Below are 27,907 nucleotides of genomic sequence, written 5' to 3' on the forward strand. Positions count from 1 at the left end.
GGATAACACCTGGCTCTGCCTCTCAAGTGCCCACTGTAAAATTTTGGTTTCAGTACTAAAGAGCTGCTAATCAAACCCCTAATGCTTTCTTACCTATTAGATGATAAACCTGTCTCTATGGAATACAAGTAGGTTTGAAATATCTTAAAACAAAAAACCAAAGCCAAGCACATGCAAATTGCCTTCTGACTTGCAAGTACAGTGGAGGAAGCTGTAAACCAGTTTGGCTGTAGAAATCGGAAGCTCCCTATAGCACATGCCTAGGATTGTAACCTAGGCTGTCCTTCACAGAGACAGATAGAGTGAGAACTAATTTATTAGGCATGACTAATCTGACAAACGGAAGATTTGGTCCCTCGTAGTTCAGACTTTTCTAGGAACATTCCTAAGAAATCTCAAACACACAAAATATATTCTTAAATATGGTTTAATACTCTTCTCCATTTCTGTACATCACAACACCGAGATTCTGCTCTTAGGGTCTCTCTGCAGAGGCTAGGGAGTGCAGGCTACGGTTTCACCCCTCACTTATGTGTGTTTGTATGCGTAAGTGTAACACATATCGGTATATATTGATACACACATCAATATATAATGCAATATATATCACCAAGGAGAACACATTGATTAAAGAAATACAAAAATTTGGCATCATTTCCAAACTTAAATAGTAAAAATAAAAACTACAAAAGGAGCTGCATACCCTAAATGTATCATGTGAAACAACAAGCATATTCAAAAATGTAAATTTACATCCAATTTCTCTGGTCTTGTCATATCACATTAGACCCATTTACAATGGCAAAACCCTAAGGTACTGCTGGGAAGAGTGTGTTCGCTTGCTTTTGGGTGTTCTGCAAACAAACAGCAGAGCCCAAAGCAAAAGCCTGTTCTGGTGAAGCCTCCCATGTTGGTAAACACTAAAAAATTGACTCTTCTCACTGCAGGTTGAGACATCAGGTTACAGGACAGACAGTCATTTGGACCTCAGAGTACAGTGTGAGAACCAGAAGCTTTACATTTAAGACATACTCCCTTCATTCAAGTGAAACAGGATTATTGGAACGATAGGCAGGTCTGTAACCTGGGAACAAGGAGCTGGTTCAGACCAATAAAGCTACAAGTGACTGAGTCAAGTCAGTGAAGAACAGCAGTCAGGCACTAAAGTGTTAAAAGTACCCAATGTGAAACCCAATGCACCCTCCACCCTGGTGAGTGTGGGTGATACCAGCTGACTTAAAAAACCTTCAGTCCTCCAAAGTCCACTCGGTATGCTTTTCCACACTGCTACCACTGGGCACACCCCACACCCTGTTCACGGTCACCACCTTGAGCACACCATGACTTTGTACTTCAACTGGGTTTTAACCCAACTTACAGCCCAGCTGTGCAGCATAAGCTTCAGGTTTTTAGGCCAATTTTCGGCTCTAACATGGTGCCAGCAGCCGTGTCCTACCCCACCCCAGCCCTCCCCTCCCCTCCCGCCTCCATACTTTCTGAGAGGTGCTTGTAGATCCCACTTTTTGAAACAGATGCTCCAGCCCCACCAGGGGTTTGAGATACATGCACGGTCATACGTGTCTTGTCTGTCGTTCCCATGAAAAATCTTGCAGTTCATTTGAAAAAAAAAAAAAATCAAAACATTCACATAATCTCATGCCATCCAACACAAGGAAACACCACCACCTCCCTTTACCAAGAATAGATCCAAGCAAAATTGTCTTTGAAAAAAAATTTTTGGTTCCACTTAAATTGCATGTTTTATTTCTCCCAGTCCCAGCAATAGCACAGAAGCCCCATCATGTCCACCCCAGACTGGTCTCTAGTAGAGGCCAAGATTACAGGGAGCCTCAGTAATGCTAATGGCACAAAGTCTCCCAAGTGCTGGGCACAAATGTGCCTCCACACTGATGAATGTCACAAGTGCACTGGCCCCAATGTTCCAGCACTCAGTCTGAGTTTGCAATGCAACCTGCACCTTTGACACGGACAATCTGGGAGGGGAGTGTGAGGGAGTGAAGCTGAAATTGCCTCCTATTAGCTCACCCTTTCAACATTAAACAGAGACCAAGAGAGAAACAGTTCCAATATTTCACCACATATATTTCTTCTTGTGCAGTCTAAGCCGAGAATGCCATGTAAATGGGTCACTGCGAAATGCAGCAATTTAGTTATTCTCCGATCAAAGGAAGAAACAAACCAGTATGATCTCACTTCTACTAACTTTTGAAGGTTTACAGCAGTTAAAGTATTTTGCTTCTATGTATGAAGGTTAAAAAAATCATTTTTTTTCATAAAATACAAGAGCAACCAATTTTACCATCAAGTAAAAGTAAAAACTGGGATTCTTTTTAAATTAGTCCAAAGTGGCATTTAGGGACTTAGTTGTAGGCTGCTGCGCTGACACCACGACAAACCAAAGTGTAGGGTTGGGTCTGGTTTTGTTTCACTTTTCTTTTCAGTATCCAATGCTCACGGATTAAGTTCTGGAAATGTTCCAATTGTAAGGCAGGGATCTGTTTGGAATCCACCACGGGTATGCTCCTTGGGTTGAATGCTGGAGGGTGAGGCACGTTTTGCCGGACCCATGTCGACTACCTAGTAGTCATCAAGGTCAAAAAATTCATCATCTCCTCCTTGGTATTCCATTCCCTGGAAATCTACTCGGTACCGCAAGATACCTGGAAAAACAAAGCAGAGTAAACAGGCTGGGTTCTTAAAGCTGAAAGGGATGGCTCTTACAGAAGAAGCCCACCTACTCCAGTCATGATGGCTCACAAATATAAACCTTAGGATCTAGAAGGCCAAGGCACAAGGACTGCCAGTGTTGGAGGCCATTTTGGGTGGCACACTGAATCCAAGGCTAGCCCCCCTAGTCCCCAGGAAAGCCCACAAAGGGGAGGGGAAGATACCTCAGTGAATCCCAGTTCATGTGCTAAGCCAGATGACCCAAGTTCCATTCCTGGAACCCACAAAATGGAAAGAATTGCCTCCCAGTCATCTCTCGACACCTGAATGTTTGCAGGCACAAAACCACACTCCTCAAAACAAAACACAGGCCCAGCAAGGTGGTTCTGCAGGTAAAGACACTTGCTGCCCCAGCTGACTCTTCAGGATGCACATGAAGGAAGGAGAAAACCAAGTCCTACAAGCTGTCTTCTGACCTCCACATGTATGCCACGACACTCTTGTGCACACATAAAACACCACCAGCAAACCGCAGAGATTGACTGAAATACACTATGTGCATGCATAAAAAAAATGGGTAGTGGCACCCGTCTTTTTAACACTAGAATCTCTGTGAGTTTGAAGGAAGCCTGGTCTACATACAGAGTGAGTTCCAGGACAGCCAGGGTTCCAAAGGGAAACCCTGCCTCAAACGAATGAATAAATAAAATGCTAATAAAAAATTAAATATAATCAAAAATTGGTCTAAAACTAAAGAATATAGTACCACATGTTGATCCAACCACCTCTTCCAAGAGGGGGCATATGTTTCTTAGTAAGTAAACCTTTTTCAGGATAGCCAAGGTGACCCTGGTTTGAGTTTGCTACTCACCTCCAATTCCACCAAATCCTTTCACAAACTGTGATCCTTCTTGTGACTTATCTGTGACAATTTCTAGTGTAGCTCCAAATTTTTTATAGTTGTTAGCAAACCATTCCAAGAGGGGCATGCTCTCTATCAGTTCATGTTCCTGTCCAGTCTGCAGGGCACATGACAGAGACATGGGATTAGATACACAGCTCAGAACATACCCAGTGCCCGCCCATCATCCCCTCACCGTTCTGAGTATTATAAAGGCACAAAACCCAAGCATGTCCAGTTCCTGTAACATAACTGAAATGGCAGATAAACTGATCACTTCAGTATTTCCCCTCAGGCTGTGGACTCAGCAACAAAATGTTAAACCATTCTTAGTTGTCAACTTGATTCCTGTGGCTGATTCCAGAAACTAGGTTGTTGTAGTTTCTCACCATTTCTCAACCCAGAAGAGATATACAGTACAGGACATCCTAAATAAGCACATCACACAGGTGCCTGGTGCCCATGAACTGGAATTATAGACAGTTATGGGCTGTCAGGAAGATGCTAGGATCCAAACCTAAGACCTCTCTTAAGAATAACTGCTCTTAACTACTGAGCATCTATCTCTTCAGCCCCACTGACAGCCTTGTTTTCTTTCTTTTTTCTAAAAAAGATTTATTTATTATATATTAAGTATACTGTCACTGTCTTCAGACACACCAGAAGAGGGCATCAGATCTCATTACAGATGGTTGTGAGCCACCATGTGGTTGTTGGGATTTGAACTCAGGACCTCTGGAAGAGCAGTCAGTGCTTTTAACCGCTGAGCCATCTCTCCAGTCAGACAGCCCTGTTTTCAAAGTGCCCAGTGTTGTGTGTATATGGGAGTGTGCACACCGGAAGGCATCATGAAAAGGACAACTTGCTTAAGCCAGTTTTCATGGTTGGTCATCTAAGAATTTAAGGCAGCCACCATTTTACACCTGTCTTGTTTAGAAAAGTAGCATTCATTTCAAACCATGGTGATGCATTTAAACCTAGCTAAATGCTAAGAAAAAGCTGATAAAATGCTATTAAAAAAAAAAAAAAAAAAAAAAAAAAAAAAAAAAAAAAAAAAAAAGCAACCCAGGGTGGTGAGCGCCTTTAATGCCAGTACTTGGAAGGCAGAAGGAGGCGTATATCTGAGTTGGAGGCAAGTCTGCTATAGAGAAGCCCTGTCTCAAAGCTGCCCCTCCAAGCTAATAAAGCAAAGAGGTCCCATACAGAGCTGGGACAGTGCTACTCAGATTAAATTTCTGCTTACTTTAAGGGTAACATTTTTCTGATTTCTTAACTCATTTGGCTACTTTTAATTAAATATAGTCTATAATAACCATGATTCCACCCTCCTTGTACAGATCAGTGTGTGGCAGTGAGATGCTCCTCCCCTTCCATGGCTCTAAGCAGAATAAAGCTTTGTTCCCCCAATGTGTTAACACCCAAGCTTTTTTGTATGCCATCACTAAACAAACCTTACATACCTCTTTGTCTGTGAAGTGAGATTTATCCTTCTCTTGTTCTGGAGTTAAATACAGAATTTTCTCCTCTGTAGTATTGAAAATTAAAAACAGAACAGTTAGCCAGGCTCTGGAAGTACTGACAGACACGAGCTCTACAGGGGTCAGATAGGGAAGGGCTCCTGGACTGACTCTGCCAAACATCTTAGTACACCAAATACCTGGCACCCACTCCAATAAGGAGACAAAGACACTGAAAACAGAGTTCCTTGGCTAAGTTAAATGTAACAGGCACTAAATAGCTAGGGTGAGGTGGGGGCAGTGAGGGCGGCAACATGACGCACGACCCTATGCACTTATATGTTCTCTCATAACTGTACCTGAAAACAAGGATTTCTGAACAGAGAAATGTAACAGACAGCAACACTTTTTTTCTTTCTTCCTTTTTTTTTTTTTTACCTTCTGTGCCTTGGCAATGAAGAACGTATCTCATTATATCCAGATTTTCATAGACTATTAGAATCTCTACAGCTCCCATTTCCAAAGCCTTTAGTGTATCTTCAACTCCAAAACAGTACTTGCCTGTGTCCTGGCTAATTTCATCAAAGTATCGCCCTGTGGATCAGGAACACAAGAATGAAATAAATGGTGGCTCTCGGTTTCCACAGACTTAACCAACTGTGAATCAAATATACTGAGATAAGCACAACATGCCAACGTGTACTACGGAGCTAGGCTTGTGATGGCTGCATCTGCGAGGGACATACATAGACCTTTACCTGTCTTCATAACCCAAACCACAGCAGACTATTATTAATGCAGTATTATTAATGCTAGGTATTAGAAATAATTAAGAGATAATTTAAAGTACACGGGAGGGTGTGCATAGGTTATATACAAATATTATACCGTTTCTATTAGTCTTTCACTGTTTTTGATTTTGGTATCCAGAAGATTTGAAATCATTTCCACCAGTCCTAACTGGTAAATATTAAAAAGGATTCCACATTCAGTCCTAAGGCTTGGCAGCTGACGAACCAGAGCCTGTTCCTAATGCCTAGCTCTGTGCTGCCTTGGGACCATGAACAGGCAGGCACTCAGGACGCCCCAGCCAAGGAGATTCAAGGTTCCTGGACCATTTTTTGTTGACCTGCCTACTTTCTTCCCAGTTGCCCTTTCCTGTGCCCCTTTAAGGGTGGTGCTGTGCATAAGAGGCTAACACAGAAGGGTAAAGGAACTCTCCATCAAACCCAGGGAGGAGACTGGCTGGATCCTGTGTGTGTGTGAGAAAAAAAAAAAAATTCTATCCAAGTTCTTGTTTTGAATCTTGGGCCTTGTGAATGCCAGGCAAGCACTGTACCAATTGAGCTACTTTCTCACTAGTCCCTCCTCTCCACCCAGAGCCTCACTCTGAGAAATCAGCCAGCTGGAACTTGTGGCAGGCAATACAGCAGCTACCTTAGTGTCTGGGGCTATTCTGGTATATGCATTTGTGTTAGGCTGATTTTTTTCCCCAGTAAATATGTTTAATTTTCCATTCTCTTATGTTTTAGATTTAGTTCTGTCTGGGATAAGAATCTTATATAGCCCAGGATGGCCTAACTACTGTGGTGGAGAATGACCTTGAGCTCTTAGGTTGCACCTTGCGCTGTACTTGTGGGGATCACAAGTATGAACTATTATATCTACCCTGTCTACCTCCTCAGTGTCACACATACATACCAAAAACATTTCATAGAATTAAAACAGCTTCACCAATACCTATTAATTTCTTCTCTTGAATGAACTTCACGTTGGAGAGAACTTCAGTAGATAATTCAATAGCTTGGTTGAATCCATTTTCACCACCATAGGATATATCAACTAATTTTAAAACTTTAGATTGCAACCTCTGACACAAAAAGAAACAACACATTAGGACCCCAAATACCTTTACTGAAATCTCACTATTATGTGTATATATGTGTGTGTGGGGGGGGGAGCTGGAGTTACAGGTATTTGTGAACCATCTAATATGGGCACTGGGATCAAAGCCCTGCATAAGCTGTATTTACCCCTAACCACCGAGCCAACTCTCCAGCCGCTGTTTTTAACCTAGGGAATTTATGGCTAGGAAAGCCACACATGCACAATGCACTGAGAATGAATGGATTCCGCACAGACTCCTACCACAGCAGTTCCTTTTCTCTTACCTGGTCAAACATGTCAGATTGACTTAGTTCAGTTTTGAAGTCAGCTGATCCAGCTAAAACCAAACCAGCCACATTCACTTTGTCTCCCGAAATAAACAGCTGCACAGCAGTCTCTGCTACCTTCCGAACATAGTTATGTCGCTTTTCCATTCTCAAACGGGCAAAACGCAAGGCTGATTGACCTCCTCTGCCTTTGACACAAAAGTGGTGGGAAAAGGGTAACTATTAATAAAGTACAACATGCCTTATGAAGCAAACCCAAATAACCAGCCAAGCTCATCACCACCCCTGCAACTGTTTGGCACTGACGTGCTTACTCACTACTATAATAGACAAGTAAAAGGACCCAAGCATCTCTATATACCATGTTTCTTTGGGAGATCCACAGTGAATTTGTGCAGGACTTCTCTGGTGTTTCCTTGGAGCGTGCCAAAAAGAGCACCACTTCCGTCTATTACAATAAAACCAAACTTGCTGTCATCTGAAAGTAACGCTGTAAGAGCCTAAAAAACAAACAAAGCACTACACAATGAACACCAATGCCTGGTTAACCCAACATGGCATCAACACTACTGGGGAGTAACTTATAGATGTAGAGTGGAGATTTCCACTCTGCAGGGAAGGAGAAAGGGGAAGGATTTATTGTTTATAGTCAGTTAGTTCTAGAGATAAGATGGTGGTGATAGTTCACACTGGGCTGCACAACTAAAAGCAGTTACAGTTCTTTTAATTTTATATACACAAGAAGATATCAGATTCCATTATAGATGATTGTGATCCACCATGTGGTTGCTGGGAATCTGCTGAGCCATCTCTCTGGCCCTGCAGTTACAACCCCCCCTTTAAAAAAAAAAAGAATTATTTATTAATTATATATAAGCACACTGTAGCTGTCTTGACACACCAGAAGAGGGCTGGTTTTGAGCCACCATGTGGGATTTGAACTCAGGACCTCTGGAAGAACAGTCTTAACCACTGAGCCATCTATCTCTCCAGCCCCCCACCCTTTGTCCCCCCGCAGTTACAATTCTTATCTGGATTTTACCACAATAATAGGAAGAAACTAGACAACCCAAAACCTATACTTGGGCAGGCAGGATTTCTCAGCAGTGTAACAACACCTGATCCTTAGAACCAATGTGGGAGGACAGAATCACTCCACAAAGTTGTCCTGACTTCCACAGGCAAGCCACAGGGTCTGTCCCCCTTGGCATCCCCACCCCACCCGACACATACACAAACCACAAAACTTGAGATGGAAACAGTGGCATTCTATAACTCTAGCACCTGGGAGACAGACATAAAAGGATTTCAAGTTCAAAGCTAACCTGCACTGCATAGTAAGAGTCTATCTCCAAAGCCAAGCAACCAACTACAAAGCAACCACCAAACAAAATGTCAGCAGAAAATAAGCCTCTACTTTAGCATTTTCATCATTTAATTTAGATAGACGGTATAAAAGTATGACATGTATATTAAAGATCAAATTTAAAATTTTGGTCCTTGTTTTTCTAGGATAGTGTTCTAAAATGCACCTAGGGGGACTCTTGCACTCTGAGCCAGTGTCCTACCAAAGCTAAGTTGCAGCCAACTTCCTGTTACCATCAATGAATGACCTTAGCACTACTAGAGAGCACTATCAAGGTAAAGTAATTTTGCAAGCCAATTCTAGAGTAACAATAAAAGGAAAACAGTTAACTGTAAGACAAACAAACAACAGAAAACAACCACTGCACTCAATTTGAAAGAGGGTTTTTGTGTAGTGCTGGGTGTCCTAGAACTTACTCTGCAGCCCAGCCTGGCCTCAGAGATCCACTTGCCTTTGCCTCTGGGATTAAGGGCCTGTACCACTACAACTCAACTAGTTGTAAAGACTTTTACTTTCCTATCTCTGCCTCTCCTGAGAGGCATAGAAGCAGCCCTGGGACTCAAAGACATATTTTCTGTGATGAGTTGAGACTTAAGGCCTGTAATATCATTAATTGCCATATTCTGGTCTCTTTAGATCTAAAACATTATTCATTCCTTTTTAACCAAGAAATGAGAGTGGCTTAGTAGGTAAGGTGCTTGCTATGCATAAGGACTTTAGTTTGGATTCCCAGTATCTGTGTAAAACATTGGGTATGGGGGAATGCTGAGTGCCAGGGGTAGCCAAGCCTACACTCTTAGCTCTAATCATTTTAAGGATAACTGGGAGAAAAGTAAAAGAAAAAAAAATGCTAATGTAATAGCTGAGCTGAAGCCAGACAACACAGACATCAGGTACTTTTTAAAACAGAATGATCCAAAATCTGTTTTGTTTCAAATAAGCAAACGTGTCAAACAGAATTGCTAACAGCCAGGAGAAGCCTCTGCCAGGACACCAGAAGCTAAAAAAATAAGAAGTCAGATTACCCAAGATTCAACTGAAATTGGTCTTCCTGTCAAGTTAGTGTAAACTGTGGACAAATGTCAGCTCTAATCCCACTGCAGAGGTCTGTCTCAGGGTTGATGAAAGGCAAGAGACTAAAGTGGGAACCAGCTGTGAATTCCTGATAGCTTACTGTTGACTGATTTGGGTCAGTTTAATGAGGTTTCTTTTCCACTATTTATGCTCATCATAGTTAGCTGTCACTCAGGGTTCATAAAAACAGGAAAACAGAAAAACCTGTCACTAAATGCACTTTACTTGCTTATTTTTTCAATGATTTGTGAGCTTAGTGCTAAAGGCACAAAGACTATAGACAAGCATCATGGGTACATAGAGGCAGTCAATCAAATCAGCCAATTACCCGCCTCTAACAAGTTATCCAAATCTAACTTAGCACCTTCCTCAAACATTATGGTGAGAGAAGTATAATGAACATTTGAAAATAGTCATGATGGCCAGGTGGTGGCACCACATATTTTTAATCTTAGCTCTTGTGAAGCTGAAGGCAGGCAGATATCTGAGTTCAAGGACAGCGCGGTCTTTAGAATAAGTTCATAGACAACCAGGGCCAAAGACGAAAAACTGCCTTGAAAACCAAATACCAAACCATAGTGATGAAGAACTTCAGAGGCAGAGGCAGGAGGACCAAGAATTCAAATCTAGCCACAGCAACATGGACCGTGTTGTTGTCCACCCTAACCCCCCCCCCACAGACAGAAACCTATGTAAAAGGTTACAATTGTTAATGGTTTAGAAAGCTGACTTCTCAAAAGATTAAATATCCTACATATATAATCCATAAAAATAAAAGCAAATCCCTGTGCATGAATGTTGTGACATTATTCACAGAAGCCAAACAGTGAAAATAACCCAAATACACCAACCAATATACACATAAACGATGTAGTTTATCCAAGAGCACAGAATATTCAATGGTAAAGTTGTCAAATAACAAAAACATGCTACCACAGTCTTAAAAATGGAGAGGCCATAGGATTCTTTATATGAATGCATAGCCAATCTATTCCTAGGAAGTAGATCAGTAGTGGACTGGAGCTGGGAAAATGAAAGGAGAGCAGCTGCTAATGGGCCTTAGTAGGGCTTTGGCTGACAATGCTCTGTGCTCACACTTACCTCTGTATGAAACTTGTTGTCGCACAAATATAATGATGTATTAATTGGTTTGAAAGGTTCAAAGTCAATGTTAACTTTCTTTTCCTTTCCTTCTTCTGTTACAATTGTTCCACAGTAAACAACCAGACCATTTGGAGGTACTGCAAAGAACATAAACAATTGCTCTAATTATTCCTATAGCCGTAATTCAAATAAAACAGAAATTTATTATCCTAATTGTAAAGCTTCCTCTGAGATGTCTCAATAGAACTTATTCCTTCAGTATAACAAATAGTACTTAGCATAAATGTATAATAAATAAATAAATGAACAGCTAAAGGACAATAGTGGCAGCTGGCTGAAGTCACAGCAGAAAAACTGGGCAGGACAGTGAGAGGAAGATGCTTACCTTTGTTATAAAGTTTGAGTCTCTGTTGTACAGATGTGATGGCTCCCAGGACTGAAAGGCGATTTACTCGTGACTTAATGTTAGATGCAGTTCCAAACTCGTCTGCTAACATCTTTGCCACTCGTGAAATCTGGTCTTTGGGAGGAATGATCAGTGATATCATGCTCGTGCCATTGCTGGAGAAAGAAATGCACACAAGCTTAAATTCATGCTTACCATTGCTAAATTTAAGATGTGGCGAGACACTCAGAAAACACATCATCTGAACAGTGCCAGAAAGGCAGCAGCTACTTTAGTACATTGTCCAAAGATAGCCTAACAAGAGCCAGCAACATTTCAGAAGATAGTAAGTAGATGCTCAATTACTTTAACACTGAGATTGAAGGACCTCAAAGGGGCAGCGAGGACACATCTCACTCTCAAGGTTGCTGGAGGACCAACTAGCTGGAATTTGGCAACAAATGAAGCCTGCCAACTAGAGGTGGAGAACCTGGTGATTCCCAGTGGGATAAGCTATGACAATGAAACAAATCTTCCAAAGCCCAAATATTTCAGTTGACATTGCCCCTTTCTGAAAGAATCCTCAAATACCAATTCAGCACATCCAGTGCATTCTTGATAGAGTAATGCAACTCACAAACATCAGCTATGAAATGATCTGTAACTCGAGAGTGTATTTTTGCCCCCCCCAAAGATAGGGTCTTTCTAGACTAGAGAGATCCTCCTGTCCCTGCCCCCCCCCCAGTTAAAGGGGCATGCCATCAAGATTTTGATTATAATCAATTTTGATTACATTGATTTAATTAAAAAAATTTTTTTTTGTGAAAGGAATACGGGGGCTAGAGAGATGACTGGGTAAATAAAGGCCTGGGGTTGGAATCCCAGAACCCTTGCAACAAGTTCTGCATATGCCTAGTGACACCATCTACAAGGAGGGGACACACCAGAAAACCTATCACGCAAAACACATGTGCAAACACAAATTTCTAAAAGAGCAATACATTAAAAAGCCTGATCAAGTATCCAAACAAATTCAAACATTTAGAACCAAAAGATGAGACTGAAGTATGAACCACATAGAATACTTCTTTAACCTGTATTTCCAAGATACTTATCATTAGCTGCAGTTAAGAAATACCTGGGTTCAATATTTCTAGTTGTTTTTCTCTAGCAAGCATGAGGTCACAGGTTCAAACATTAAGGAGTAGGGCAGGGCATGTACTAGCAGCAATATAAACCAGTTTTGCAAGTTGAAAAGAGTTCTGAAGGCTGGTTTACAATGTGTATATACTCATCTTTAATGCCCTATACACATAAAGTTGGTTAAAGTGAAGCCTCAGCAGGTAAAGATACCTAGCCCATCCTGTAGTTTTAGCACTAGGAAGGTAGAAATAGGATCCACAGAACTCACAAGTTCAAGTGGAGACATCTCACAACTCAGGCTGTTGAGTAATAAAAAGAAAAGTAGCTGACTACAGCCTTTAGTTTCCACACATGCACAAACACACTGGAACATGCATTTGCATACTACACGAAAAGATAACACATAAGATAGGAGGAATTATCTGAAAACCATGTGGTACAATTTCTATAACAATTATGTAGAACATGTAAACAGATCTCAGCATTCAACAACAAATTAACACAATCCAAATTAAAAACTAACAAAGACCAGGCACAAGGGCATGTGCAAGCAGATGATCTGAGCACGAGACCATCTAGTCTACACAGTGATTCCCAGATCCACCCAAGGCTTACACAAATAAAGGACACCAACAAAAGGTAGCAAAGGTCAGTGGTAGAGTTTGCCAACCAAGTAAAAAACCTAGGTCCAATCCAAAATCTAAACAAAGTAAAACTGGGCAAAGGGCTTGAATAGACAACTTTGTTAAGACCATAAGAGTTGATACTTGGGTCTGCAGTAGGTTTCCTATCTGGAAGATAAGGCTGCATATTGCATCTCCTCAGCAAAAGTTTTGTTACACAAGAAATGGAAAGATGATTCGGTGGTTAAGAACACTTGCTCTTGCAGAGGATCCAGACTGATTCAGTTCTCAGCATCCATACTGCAGCTCACAACTGTTAACTCCAGCCAACGGCGATCCCTGATACCCTCTTCTGGCTTCAGTGGGCACTACAAGCACATGGTGCACCATTAAGACTGTGTTGGCCTCTGATCTCCATATACACAAGTGATCCTCCCCCTTTAAAAAGAGACAGGATGTAGAAAAACAAAAACTCTAATACTTTCATAGGTGTAAAATGGGATGATTTTAACGGGCAGGGTGGATCAGTGGATAAAAGAACCTACTGCCAAGTCTGATGACCCGAGTTTGACCCCTAGGTCCCATATGTATAAAGAGAGAACTAACACCTTTAACTGCGTCTGAAGACACTACACTGCAAGTGCGCATGCACACATGCACACACACCTTAAAAAAAAAAAAAAAGAAAGAAAATGGAGGTGGTTGTAAGCATGCATGCATTTCTTCTCTGTCCCTGGCTGTATGATTAGCTGCATCAAGAGTTCCTGCCTCCACTTTCCTACAACAATGAGCCACTGCCTGGAACTATGGCTCAAGCAAACTCCTGCTCCCTAAGCAGCTTTTTGTCAATGTTTTATCCCTGCCACAGACAACCAGGACAGAACTCTTAAAAAAACAAACACCAGTGAACTGCACCTTTTAAAGGGGGTATATTTTATGGTATATATTAATAATAATAATAAAAAACTCGGGGTGGTAGTGGTGCATGCTTTTAATCTCAGCACTCAGGGGGCAGAGGCAAGCGAGATCTTTGAGTATGAAGCCAGCCTGAGTTCTATGAGTTCTAGAACAGCCAGGGTTACACAGAAAAAATCCTGTCTATCAGTAGGACTAGGACACAGCTTAGCTGGCACAGTGCTTGCTGTGCATGAAACCTTGGGCTCCCTCTCCAGCACTCCTAGCACTCCTATAATGTAAGCAATGGGAGAAGGAGGCAGGGCAGCAGAAGTTGAAGGTCATCTTTGCTGCATGTGCTCCTGCACACAACACTAATGAAACTCACTGTGATGGATGGACAGACCAACAGACATACACATGTACAAGTGGAACTAGTTGGGGAAAAAAAAAACAAAAAAAAACAAATGGGGAGGGGGGAATAAGGTGACGGGATATGGTGGTTTGATTAAGATGTCCACCATAGTTTTAGGCATTTGAATGGCCTGGTTGGGGCAACACACACACACACACACACACACACGTAAAACAAACCAAACACCAGCCCCAATTTTAAGGCCACAAAAGCAAGTAATTATTAGTGTCACAGAAATGGGTGGGGTCAAATAAACTGGAAATACAGATACTTTCAGAAACACGTGAACCACACACACCCCTACTACTGAGCCTATAGATTTTCACAGAAGGGCTTAAGTCAGGGCTTTTTTATGTTTTAAAGACGTGTGTGTTTGTGTAGGCAAGAACAACTTTTGCAGAAAAAAAAATGTTTTAAGTACATGGTGCTTACCCTGTACACAAGCCTGTCTGTGTGCAACCAAATGCCTGGTGCCTCAGAGGCTAGAAGAGGCATCCTCCTGGAACCCAGGTTTTCTCTGGACTCAGATCAGTCCATTTAAATACAAACTATTCTTTACTTTTGTTTTCTTATAAACAATTCTCAAGAAGGCATAAGCTCAGAATTTTTAGTACCATAGAGATTCTCTTAAAAGGGCCAAGTTCTGGGGCTGGGGAGATGGCTCAGCGGTTGAGGAACACTCACTGCTTTTCCGGAGGTCCTGAGTTCAATTCCCAGCAACCACATGGTGGCTCACAGCCATCTGTGAAGAGATCTGGTGCCCTCTTTTGTGTATGAAAAACAGCTACAGTGTACTTGTATAGATGCAATAAATAAATCTTAAAAAAAAAAAAAAAAAAAAAAAAAAGGGCCAAGTTCTGAGCCAGCACTCTGAGATAGATCTGATGGAAGGGTGATATTAGGAAGTAGACTGAGAAAGGCTCTTGAGAATGAAAAACCCAAATCCAGAGGACTGGAAAACCTGAAGCTAAATGAAGAGAACGTTGAAGAAAACTGAGTGAACCCAAAATGTCTCAAAGCCAGATAATGCTGTGCACAAAGAGGAATGACCTTGAGATAAGCTGCTATTTACTTTCCAAAAAGATGGGTTAAGATGATAAACGTTCATTAAGCAATTTTGCTGTAGGAACAGCAGGGCAACCACACATGCACACCCACTCAACATTCCCGAGAAGATAAAGCAAGTAAACATTCAGTAGTAGGATGTGAGTTCATTCCTGGAATCCACTACTTAAAATGTTCAGAAGTAGGGCTCAGGGCATGGAAGAATGCTCCCTAACCCATCCTGCAGGAGGCAGAGAAAGACAGATCTGAGTTCAAGGCCATCTGAGACTACACTGAAAGAGCCTGTCCCCGTCTCAAAAGACAAACAGCTATATATAGCTTGTCAGAAAATTTTTTGATTAATAGATTTCTACTGAGATCGGTAAATCTGAAGCATACTACCTAAAAGTTTAAAACTGGCTCCATGGCTAAGAGAGTGCTTGTGTGATGACATGAGTTCAGATCCCAGAACCTATATAAAACATGTATGTGCCTCTCGCCCTGGGGCCATGGGATGGAGACCATCAGGACTTGCTAGCTGCCAGTCTAGCTCTAGTTTTCAGTAGACACCCTGTCTTTTCACCCAAAGACACATATGTCCATCTCCCTCTGATCCACCAAATTTTAGGAATAAAACTGCCTTTCACTAGTTTCCATGCAGAACTCTCTGCTCTGCAGGAGGAAAACCTTAAGTTTCTGAACTCACCTCTGTAAGACACTTGACTAAAGTTGAAATCCAGGTTATTAAAAGCATGCCTTTAGGTGGAATGGTGGTGCATGCCAGAGGCTTAGGAAGTCATAGTTCAGACTATTAAAGTTGCCTGATATTTTATGCTGGCTTTAACACTAGCAGAATAGAGGCCCTGCCAGGAAAGCTTTGGAGCAGATACACTCAATCCACAAGCGGCCAAAGTTGTTAGACCAGTTTGTGTAAACACAATAAAATTTCAAGGAAGTTGGATATTTCATGTTCATGTACAACAAATACCTATTACGAGGAGAATGAGAGGGGGCTGGAGAGATGGCTCAGCAGTTAAGAGCACTGGCTGCTTTTCCAGAGTTCCTGAGTTCAATTCCCAACAACCACAAGGTGGCTTACAGCCATCTGTAATGGGATCTAATACCCTCTTCTGGTGTGTCTGAAGATAGGGACATAAATAAAGTTAAATAAATCTTGAGGGAAGGGGGGAGAATGAGAAATAAAACCCTGGGTATATAGCCCAGTGATAAAGTACTTGCTTAGTAAGTGCAAGGTCCTGAGTTAGATCACCAGACACTAAGAAAAAAGAAAATGTTCTCACTTAAGAAGCTAACTGCAAAGGGCAAGCTACAACATATTCTCATTGTCACCACTTTCCCATTCCGGAAACAGGGTCTCACTCTGCATACTTGGCTGGTCTGGAGCTTACTTATAGACCAGGTTGCACCTGAACTCAGCTCTGCCTACCTGGTCTCCCCAGTTCTGGAATTAAAGGTATATACTACTTGGGTCTGCTTGCCTTTTCTAATAATCCCCCTTTCCCCATCTTCTCCGTTGTCATTTTATTTCCTTCCCAAAATCAAAAGACCCTAAATAAGACGAGTCAGTGAGGGGACTAGAGAGATAACTTGGCAGTTGAGAGTAATAAATAGATGCTCTTTTCCCAGAAAACCTGGGGTTTGATTCCAACTATCTACATGGTGGCCAGTTCCAAGGAATATGATGCCCTTTCTGGACTTGAGGTCACCAGGCACTTGCATGATGCACAAACACCTATGCACACAAAATACAATAATAAAAATTAATTAATTACAGGAAGCCAATGAATACATAGCACTTGGGAGGGTAAAATAAAACAGCTCAAGCCAGCCTCAAAACCAAAATAAATTTTAAAAAGTAGGAAAAGAGCCAGCATAAAGGCTAGGAACATAATTCAGTCAGAAAAGAGCCTGCTCTCTGCAAGCATGGTAATCTGAACTTATCCTCAGCCTATGAGCTGGAGGGCTTGAGCTCTGAATCTCCAGAACCCATGTAAAAATAACAGCAGCTCTGGAGAGGAAAAGCAGACTGGAGGATTCCCACAACTATGTAAACAGGAAGCCAAGCAACAAAGAAACCCCTTCTCTAACAAGGTGGAACTGTCACATCTGATACTGTCCTCTGACCTACACACACACACAAGCACCCCACACACAGAGGAAAAGAACAAAGATAAAGTCATTAGACTGCATGCTCGAGTTAGTAGTGCATGCCTATAATCCCAGGTTTTAGAAGACAGATAGGAGGATGGCTTTAAGTTTGAGGCCAGCCTGATTATATATTCAGTTCCAGGTCAGCTAGGAACAAAGACCCCATCTCAACACAGCCAGCAAGATGGTCATCAGGTAATGATAACCAAATCCCTGGAAGCCACATGGTAGGAGAGAACAGACGTTTTGACCCCCTCTTCACAAAAATAAATAAATATAATTTTTTCAAAAAGGCCAGTGAATCATGTTGTATAGTAATGACTCATATATAGGTCTTAAAACTTCAAGGCAGACCCAAGAAATAAGCTAGACATAGCAGCGCCTAAGACAAAGCTCCCAAGGCCCTCTCTGGCCCTCATGCTCATCAGGGTAATTTCCATTATCAAAGAGTTCTCTCCAAGGATTTACCCAAGATTAACTTCTCGGAGACACAGGGAAGAACACTTGTAAGTGGAGTAAACACACAGAGCAAACACAACCAGGCCAAATTAAAGCAGCAAACAAACTCTGCAAGGAAAGATTCAGACAGCCAGGAGCTTTCCCTTTCCTTACCCAACAACTGCTGACGGGAGTTTCTTTACCTAGGTCAACATCCCAACACTACCTACTGGAATATTCCACCAGGAAGCAGAGCTAGAATATTTTTCTAATTTTCTTGAAAAAAATGCAATACAAGTAGATAGCGATCACAGCCAGAGCTAGGATCTTACCGTCAGGCTCTAGCCAGGGAACCCCTCTTCTGTGACCAGTGTGGAAATATTTTGAAATAAAACAGAAGTCCTAATTTTCTCACTAACTGTCTTTTTAATACACACTTTCACAATTTCCATCACCACCAGATGTTCATTAAAAACAAAGAGAGCTGGACTAAGAGCCCTGGCTGTTCTTCCAAAGGACCAGGGTTCGATTTCCAGCACCTACATGGTGGCTCACAATTGTCTGTAATTCTAGTTTGAGGGGGTCTGATATCCTCTTCAGGTCTCTGTAAACATACATATGGTACATAAGACACAACACCAATAACTTAAAATTAAAAATTAAAAACATGTATGTTGGCTGGGCATAATGGTACACACCTTTAACCCCAGCACTCAGAGGCAAACAGTTTGAGGCCAGCCTAGCTTACACAGTGAGCTCCCAGACAGCCAGGGCTACAGAGTGAGACTGTGTCTGAAAAGAAACGGAACAAAACAAAAAACAGTAACAACAACAACAACAACAACAACAACAACAAAAAAAAAAAAAAACCAAGATAGTGTGCATAACAGGAAGATAGATTTGAAATGAGAAGATGGGAACAGAAACTGACAGGCCTTCTAAACTTGCCTGGATTAGACAACTAAATATTGCCTGGACTTCAGTTTTATCCACGGATGCCATTAGTGGCTTTTTGTTTCATTCACAGGTTTGTCATAGAGCTGAAAGGCATGCTAGTTACTTATCTTTGAAAAGGTAGTTTTAATTATTTAAAAACATCAGTGGAAAGATGCTCAGTGGTTCAGAACACCCTCTGTTCTGGCAGAGGACTCAGGTTTGGTTCTTAGCATCCTTATAGTGGCTCACAAATGCCAATAACTCCAATTCTTGGGAATTCAATACTTTTGTTTGACTTTTGAGGGCTTCTAAACACATGTGCCACACATACAGACTTTGGGAATACATACATAAACTAAACTTTTAAAAATCAGGGCCAGGACATAACCTTCTAGTTTCTGCTTGGCATCTGCAAGACCCAGCTTCACGTTCAAGCACAGCAACTAAGAAATGCACCTCGCCTGTAACCATCAATGATCTTAACCTCCACATCACCTCTTCAGCCCCATTCCTAAAGACATGGTCTTAAGTTCTATTGTGCCAACTTTACTAGGTAGGCACATATTTACATGATTGCTCTGCTACTACTTAGGTATCCTGAGGTCAGTATTAAACATTAACTAATACTAAGCCTTTACAATCAATTTGAGGCTACTTTGCTTTTATAATCAAGAATGAATTTTAGGGGCTGAAAAGATGGCTCAGCCATTATGATCAAGTACTACTCTTCCTTCCAGAGGATCTGAGTAGTATGCCTAAATTCCTATTAATTTCCCATAACTCACCTGACCCCTCTTGTCTCTTTGGGCACCTGTACATTCAAATGTGTGTTCTCTCTCTCTCTCTCTCTCTCTCTCTCTCTCTCTCTCTCTCTCACATACACACACACACAATTAGAATATACTAATAAATCTAAGCAACAACAACAAATAAAAATAGAAAGAATTTGGGGGACCAAAAATGTACCTCAGTGTGAGAGAACTTGTCTAGCACTACTGGTCTTGGGTTCAATTGCCAATACCACAAAATTTTTGTAACTAGTTCAATATCCAGGATAAAACAAAAAAGAACCACACCAGCTATGAGGGAAGTAGAGACAGGATTGTCAGTTTCAGAGATCTTATGTCAAAACAATGATATATCACAATGACAACTATAAAACTGTAGTCATAGCTTCTCTATCAGCCACATAATACAACAGGAATGCCCAAGCCAACTTTTCTGCAATGCCTTCAAACATGCTAAACACGCACAAAGTACTCTTTTCTTCTCTTCTGAGAAAAGGCCTCATTCCTCAAATTAGTCTTGAACTGGTGATTCTCCTGCTCAGCTTCCTTACTACTAGAGATCACAAGTATGGCTAGACTTAGATCTTTAAAAACAAAACAGGATCTTAACTGCTCAGCCATTTCTCCAGCCCCATAAAGTAACACTAAAAACAAACTACCTGCCTTGCTAAGACACTTTCTAACTTTTGTCTAAGTACTTAGTTACATAATTATTCTTTCTGGATAGTTTCCAATACCTCTTCAAGACTATAAACTGGGCTCGAGTTACTAAAGGTTGAAATCACAGAATTTGGGAGGCTAAGGCACCAGGATGCCTATGAGCTCTGGAATAGCCTGGGCTATAGAATGAGACCCTGTCCCAAAAATTCCTGCCTGTACTAACCCCTCAAACTATGTTACTCTGTATTTAAGATGGGACTGAAAATGATGTGTCCCATTTCCAGGGATGGCTAGCCGACCATGTTCTCATTAAAAAAAAAAAACAAACCCTTTAGGTCTGTGGTGGTGGCAGAAGCAGGCTGATCTCAGTAGCCTAGTCTACAAAATGAGTCCTATAAAACAGTCAGAGATACACAGAGAAACCCTGTCCTAATTCCCCTTCCTTCCAAATAAATTTTTTAGCCAGGTGTAGGGGTGCACCTCTTTAATTTCTCAGCTCTTGGGAGGCAGAGACAGGTGGATCTGCTTAGTATACTCAGTGAGTTCTGGGAAAGCTAGACCTTGTCTCAAAAAATAAAACAAGGTGGGAGGTGAGAGATATAGAAACAAGGAAGAGATCTATAAGTCTGGCACTTGGGAGGCTGAGGCAGGATTATGGAGAGCTCAAGACTAGAATGGAAAACAAAGCAAAACCCTGTTTCTAAACACCAAACATAGGTCAATAGCCCAAAGTTATCTATGTGGTAAGAATGAATTGTCTGAACCCTTCCCAATGCCAAACCCACTGAACATAACAGGATGGTTACAATAGGAATAGGGCTGGAGAGATGGCTCAGTGGTTAAGAACACTGACTGCTCTTTCAGAGATCCTGAGTTCAAATCCCAGCAACCATATGGTGGCTCACAACCATCTGTAATGGAATCTAATGCCCTCTTCTGGTTGTGAGTACACGGAAGACAGCTACAGTGTACTCATATAAAATAAAATAAAATATTTAAAAAGAATAAAGATAGTAGCCAAGGGTCCAAAGTATGTCATTTGGCAACAATAAAGCCTGTTATTAGAGGCAGATTCACCAAGCTCTTGGAGCCTGAGCGGAAAGTTACACATAATTTCTAACCTAATAGAAAAGAGCTTCGAACCCTCCAACCCCCTTACTCCGTCCTAAGATAGCAGGCTGCTAAAGAATGAAAAGACACCTACAGAATGTATCCTAGGAGAAGATTCTATTCTGAGATTCCTAGAGAAAAGGCCAGACTCAGAAATCGCTGCTGGAAATGATCAACTGGACAGACCTGGTAATGGGCAGGCAAAAATTCTCTTCCCAACATTCAAGCAGAATCTAGTCCATTAAAAAACCCTGCTATAAAGCTAATAATTAAGCAAGTATCTTACCATAACTGACATGCAACAACACCCTCAACCCCTAAGTTCAAAGAAAAATACTCCTCTGTTAAAGGCTCCAGTTGGTTTATGGTAGGGAACGGACTGGATAGATCTTACTACATTCTGCCTTAAATGTACTCTAACACTGTACTCCTGTTTACCGAGGAATGTGTCTAGAGTCTTCTTTCCATGGAAAATAACTATTATCTCCTACTACAATGGAAGTCTGTCAAGACTTGAAACTCAAAAGAGCGCTTGCTTGTTTATTAGATCCACAGAACATAGAACACTTGTCCAGAATACCACAGCTGTTCAGATTTGCTCTGAATTAAGATGTGTGGCAGGGTATCTGAGGAAGACCACCACATCCCATTATGGATGCTCTCATCAACCCCTTTTCTCTTTGCCCACTTCTTTCTGTGTGTAGATGCACATGGAGGCCAGAGGACAACAATGGTTTTTCTCAATTGCTCTCAACCACATTTTTTGAGACTGTATCTTGCTGAACCTGGATCTCAAATCAGCAAGGGTGACCGCCAGCAAGGCCCATACTTTCCTGTTTCTATGCCCCCAGTTCTAGGATTACAGGGGCAAGCTAGTATACTCAGCTTTTATGTAGAAGCTAGAGCCCCTAAGTTCATAAGTACTTTTACTGAGTTATTTTACTAGTACCCCAATACTTTTTTTCTTCAGTGCTCAGAATTAACTTTGGGTCTTTGTGTATGCTAGGCAACTGCTTGATCATTAACTTGTATTCTGAACCCCATCTCTCTGTTCTCACCTCTTAACAGCCATTAGGTTACTTCTATTTTTTTGGTAGGAGTAGGTAAAGGATTGAACCCAAGACCTTGAACATGATGGCACAACTGCTTTTTATATTGAGTCAGGATGTCATTCAGTTACCCAGGCAGACTGTGAACATGCAACAACCTCCTGCCCCAGCTGCACAGGTAGCTAAATTAATCCTGTGCCATCAGATCTCACTCCGTTAAGGTATTTCTAAAGGGTCAACATGTAAGTAACAGGAAAGCAGCCTGCACATGCCATAATCCCAAAGAATAAAGTGAAGATAAACTTAGGCTACATAGCAAGACTCACTGTAGGAGAAATACAATGTTAGTCATATTCTAATTAGTGACTCTTATAAGAATTTTAAAAAATGAGATAGTGGTGTGGCACACAAGATAAGGGATGAATAAAAGCCCCCTTTCAGAAGCTGAATCTTTAATGCCTTAGGTAGCTATATGAAAGCCTATGAGAAGTGCTGCCAAGTCTGAGACAATTCAGGAGTACAGAGTGAGATCCTTTCTTATCCCGAAAGACTCTGAGAACTGAGGTTTGTGGCTTAGAAACAGGATGTTTGCCTAGAATGGACTGGCCTTGAGTTCAAACCTTTGTAACAAAACCAGTGGTTGGAGTCCTTGCTTACAACCCTGAGTTCAATCTCTAATACCTTTCCTCAATGCCTATTTGCAAATGCAGAGTATACAAAACAGGAAAGGAGGGAGGGATAGGGAGAGGAGTGATGAGAAAGAATGACTGTAATGTTATCGCTTGAGAAATATCTTCTTGGAGGAAGTGCTGTAAACCATTCATACTAGCACTTCAATTATTATAAAGCTAGATCCCTAGCCTAGTAACAATCACCCTGTCAAAAACAGAAAAAGCTTACTTTGTTACAGTCCTTTCTGAAAAGCCCACACAACTTTGAGTGTATCTTACTTTCTTCTGAGTAACATATTCTCTTAACTCTCGTGCTTAAACCTTATTAAAATATCTTTAAAATCCATTAAAAATAATTTTTAAAAAACATTGAGAAATATTTAAAACAAAACTTCCTGAGATTCACCAGTTTAAAAATGTTCCCCCTTTCCCCCAGGAGAATAGGAGAAAAATGTGTATAGAACAGTCTCCTGTAGCCAACTGACCTTGAACTAGGGGCCAATCCTTTTTCAGCAGCTAGTGTGATGTTGGTCATGATGACTCATGCCTGTAATCTCTGCTCTTGGGAGATGGAGGCAGGAAGATCAAGAGTTCAAGCCCAGCCCCGAATACAGGAGACCTTATCTCAAAAAAGAAAAAAAAAATGAAAAAAGCCTAGAGATGTTCATCTGCTTTAAGTTCCTTATTTGAAATCAACTGTGGTCCAATTCACATGGTACTAGATTCATTTTAACCATACACACATCTTTCCTTATAAGCCAGCTTTGGAGAATGTATCAAGAGTAACTGTAAACAGAAAAACCACACAGGGAATCTCTCTCTCTCTCTCTCTCTCTCTCTCTCTCTCTCTCTCTCTCTCTCTCTCTCACAGACAGACAGACAGGCTGCCCTACTAGTACATACGCACTCTATATTCACTCCATACTCAACCTCCCTTAATCAACAACAAAGAAGGTACAGTGGAACCAACTTAAGTTAGATGCTATGAAACAGGGCCTTTGGCCTTTGCAGACACCATTTCACAAAAAATACAGCCTGCTGGGCTCAGAATGAATTTTAAGGCTGGTCGTGCAGCCTAGCTGTGGCAGTGCACGCCTTGAATCCCAGTGCTCGGGATCTGTAAAGTTCTAGGACAGAGAAACTCAAGCATAACACACTAGCTCACAAATTAGAATATGCATATATTCCGATTAACACAAATACTCCCATAGAAAGTGAAGCGTAGACTAGCCTAGGTCGAACAGAGCCTCTACAGTTTATGCTAATCTTGTTTTACAGTTTCACACCATGACATTCAAGACAGTAGGTTAACTAAAACCTCAGCCTCATCTACCGTGGTAAATGAAACAGTGATGTTTATTGTTGTGAATAATAAATGACAATGTATTACTCCAAAGCGTCTATAACTCGGATGCTTAATAAACAATTTTGTGTTTATTTCATCCCGTCAATGTGGCTTAACTATTAAGTCCATTTTGTGGGTAGTTCTTTTAAAACTATACTAAATTTGGCTAAACACCAATAGATAACCACATATTGACTGAGTAAACTTCAAAATTACTTACTTATTCTGGAAAATTTTAAATTAGTGTTTAGGGTGAATGTGATGACAGTACTTATGAATAGAGATAAGCAGACCCTAAGAGCTGGAGGCCATCCTGGGCTATATATTGAATTCCAGGCCAGCCAAGGCTACAGTGAGAATCTGACTCAAAACAAACAACCCCCTAGTCCCAGAACTTGACTTGAGGTAGGAGAAAGCCAACTCCTCAGAGTTGACCATACATACACAAAAAGATGAAAGAACGCTCATGGGACTGAGGGAGGCAGACCCACATTTCAGTCTAATCCACAAGTTCCTTTTCATTTCAGAGACAATTCTAAGCACCCATCACTACCTTCTGGCCTGTGCTAACTACATCTGACAACATACATTATTTTTCTACTGAAGTTCAACTGGAACATCCCCAAACTGGCACATATGAACCCATTTGCCACGCAACTTGTCTTTAAAGTTCACCACAAGTATCCTAAGAATATTTTAGTATTAGCCAGGCATAGTAGTAGCACATGCCTATAACACCAGCACTCGGGGGGACAAAAGCAGACCAGGAGGGCAAGCCAGCTTCAGCCAGTCACATGAGTTGGAGGTCAGCTGACTTAAAAACAAAAGCAAAAATAAACAGACAAAACACTATTACTTTTTGATACAAAACACCATGAAAATAAAGTCTAACACAACTCAGAATGAAAATTAAATATCACCATTGTACTAAAAAAAAGTTCTGGGCTACATAAACTTTTGATTCCCTTACAAACACCAGAAATGGAAAGGACTTTAATATTACCATGTGCTCAAGGTGCAACCACATCCTTGATAAATTAAGCAAGTAGAACAAAATGACAAACCACATTGTTTAAAATTTCTAGCTTTGGACAGTGTAATTCTGTCTAAAATATTGTTTAAGGTGTTTCAAACTTTACCTAACTTTTCAAAACTAGAAAATAAAGTTGCCAAAGGCTTTTAAGAAAGCTTTAAAACTTCCAGTAGTTGGGAACTATGGCTAGGAACAAATAAATCTAAGAATGAGTTTGTTCATCAAGCAGGAGAAATAAATGAAGCTTAGTGAGACGTGTTGCCTTCAATGTAGCCTCACTCAAATTAGTTAGGAATTCAGAGAATGCATTGTATCCAAATTCTAATCTATGAAAGAAAGCACCCAGACAACCTATAGGTTCAATTCCAACTTGTAACAGTGTTAACAGTCATCCATAAATGTCAATACCCAACAGAAAGGTTCAAGTAACACAACAGAAGACCAACTACTGATACAAAAGTGCCTGGCTAATTCTAGGCATCACAACAAACCATGATCCCCATGAAAACTCCTGATACAGTATTCTTACATTGGGATTTTATTTCCATTCTACCACATTACAAACTCCTATTAGAAAGTCTTCATATTTAAGTAAATTAAAAAAAAAAAACAAACAAACAAACCAACAACTCTAAGAAATAATAAAAAACATCTACCTTCAACTCAAGTATTTACAATTCATCAAAAGAACCAAATTTGTTCAGAAGTCTAATTCCAAACAGACATTAGTATTCCTCACTTATTAAGAATGAAACACCACAGCAAAACCATACTGCTTTAAAACCAGGGACTAAGAGGAATCAACCCAAATCCACTTAAAAAAGTTAATGAGTGCAGCGATACGGTGGTCATGGTCAGTGACAACCTTGTGACAAACTCTAAAACCGCAATGTTGTATGGTGTGTGTGTGTGTGTGTGCTGAAATTGACCTTCCACATGGCATCTGAAGAAAGTCACTCTGTCATAAGAATGCTCTGGAGTGCAGGAATATACAATGTTCCACTTTTAGGGAGAGGACATCCCAAGTAGTAAAAAGTTTCTATAAATGGGAAAGTAACAAAACATAGCAACACGTGGAAGAAACACAAATACTTCTGGCACACTCTCACGAAAAGCAAACATATGGCTACTTTCAACCTAGCTTATTCACACACTTAGGGACACACCTACAAATTCTTAGAAAAACTTAAGAGACTCACTTATAAAACTTAAAGCTCACTTTAAGTCAGTTCTGAATTTCCACAAGCACTGTTACTCCATCAGACAACTGGAGAGCGAGTGATTTTCCCAAGAAGTTCCACAGAAAGGCCATCAGGGACTCTATTACCTGGATTTCTCTTGAATATGTACATAACAGATTTGCTAACAAAACCACCACCACCACCACCACTCCATCACGCACACGCTGGCATTTTCGGTTTATAGGCGGGCCTTGGAACAGCTAAACCCAGGAAGCTCCGAGTAACTAGAAAACTTAGGGGAAGTCATCTTTGGAGAGGTCTAAGACCAAGAGAAATAAAGGGGAGCCAAGAATAAAATCTCTCTAGGCCAACTCTCTTTTACACCCTATCAAAACTTCACCCACACGGGACTTGTAAGCCCAAGTGGGGGAGGCCATTTTAATGAGGCCTGGCTGAGGAACGTGAAGCGAGAGGAAGAGAGGAAATCAGGGTAGGGCGTTCGGAAAGGAACGCCAAGTACTTTCCCTCAACAGTGCCCAAGTTGGGTGGCAGCACCAGGAGCCCTAAAAGCGAGGAGCTGGATTTAAAGGCCCGAGAGGAGTACAAAAGTAACAGTGGCTTTATCCGGAGAGGGGGCCGAGTGATCTGAGCCGTGGGAGCCAGGCTCATTACCACCAAGAGGAGTAAGGACTTCTTTTCTGGCCAGCAGCGCCGACCCTCGCCCTCCAGTCAGAGGCTACTACCCAGAGGTCCAGAAGGCGGGAGTTGGCTAGTGCCGGGTTCTCCTCATCCGGCCATGCGGCGCGGGGGCGGCCATCCTGAGGGGTCCGGGATCCAAGAGGGCACGGGGGTGCCGGACGCGGCGCTCACCCGCGGGCCGCCTCCAAGCTCTTAATGAGCTTCTTGATCTTCCAGATCTCCACGTTCCTATCGGCAGCACTGGGGTCGTCCGCCATCTTCTCGCCTCCTCCTCCCTAGAGCGGCCCGGCGGGGCCCGGAGACACCAAGACCACAGAGTTAGCGCCGCCGCTGGGGCAGAGCGGCCCCCTTCTTCGCCACCCCCGAGCTGCCCTCCTCTCCCTGCCCCGACGGCCCGCCGCATAGGGCGCCGGCCTTTTCTACGCCCGCTTTACCTAAGGGCCCAGTCCTGGGCGGTAGCGGCTGCTCCTCCCCGGCGGCGGCTCCGCGGCGGCGGCGGCTCTGACGTAGGACACCGGCTCCCTCTCTCCAGGCAGCTGCATGTGTTGCAATCCGCTCAC

General features: G+C 41.7%; 1 protein-coding gene across 2 annotated transcripts; it reads right to left on the reverse strand.

Moving 5' to 3' along the window:
* Positions 1-419: 419 nt before the first annotated feature.
* On the reverse strand, positions 420-27,907 carry ETF1 (eukaryotic translation termination factor 1). Of its 2 annotated transcripts, XM_080920232.1 has the most exons (11): positions 27,782-27,907; positions 27,519-27,622; positions 11,150-11,325; positions 10,762-10,901; positions 7,582-7,720; positions 7,218-7,408; positions 6,787-6,916; positions 5,485-5,640; positions 5,050-5,114; positions 3,560-3,707; positions 420-2,681 (listed from the first exon to the last, which is right to left on the reverse strand). In XM_080920232.1, exons 2-11 carry the CDS (start codon positions 27,602-27,604, stop codon positions 2,599-2,601), a joined length of 1,314 nt encoding a protein of 437 aa, XP_080776358.1. In that variant the 5' UTR covers positions 27,605-27,622; positions 27,782-27,907; the 3' UTR covers positions 420-2,598. The 2 variants fall into 2 exon arrangements, with proteins under 2 accessions (XP_080776358.1, XP_080776359.1); XM_080920233.1 differs by lacking the exons at positions 27,519-27,622; positions 27,782-27,907 and adding an exon at positions 27,392-27,409.

This window comes from Micromys minutus (genome assembly GCF_963924665.1).
Source record: "Micromys minutus genome assembly, chromosome: 8".
In the NCBI taxonomy this organism is placed as follows: Eukaryota; Metazoa; Chordata; class Mammalia; order Rodentia; family Muridae; genus Micromys; species Micromys minutus.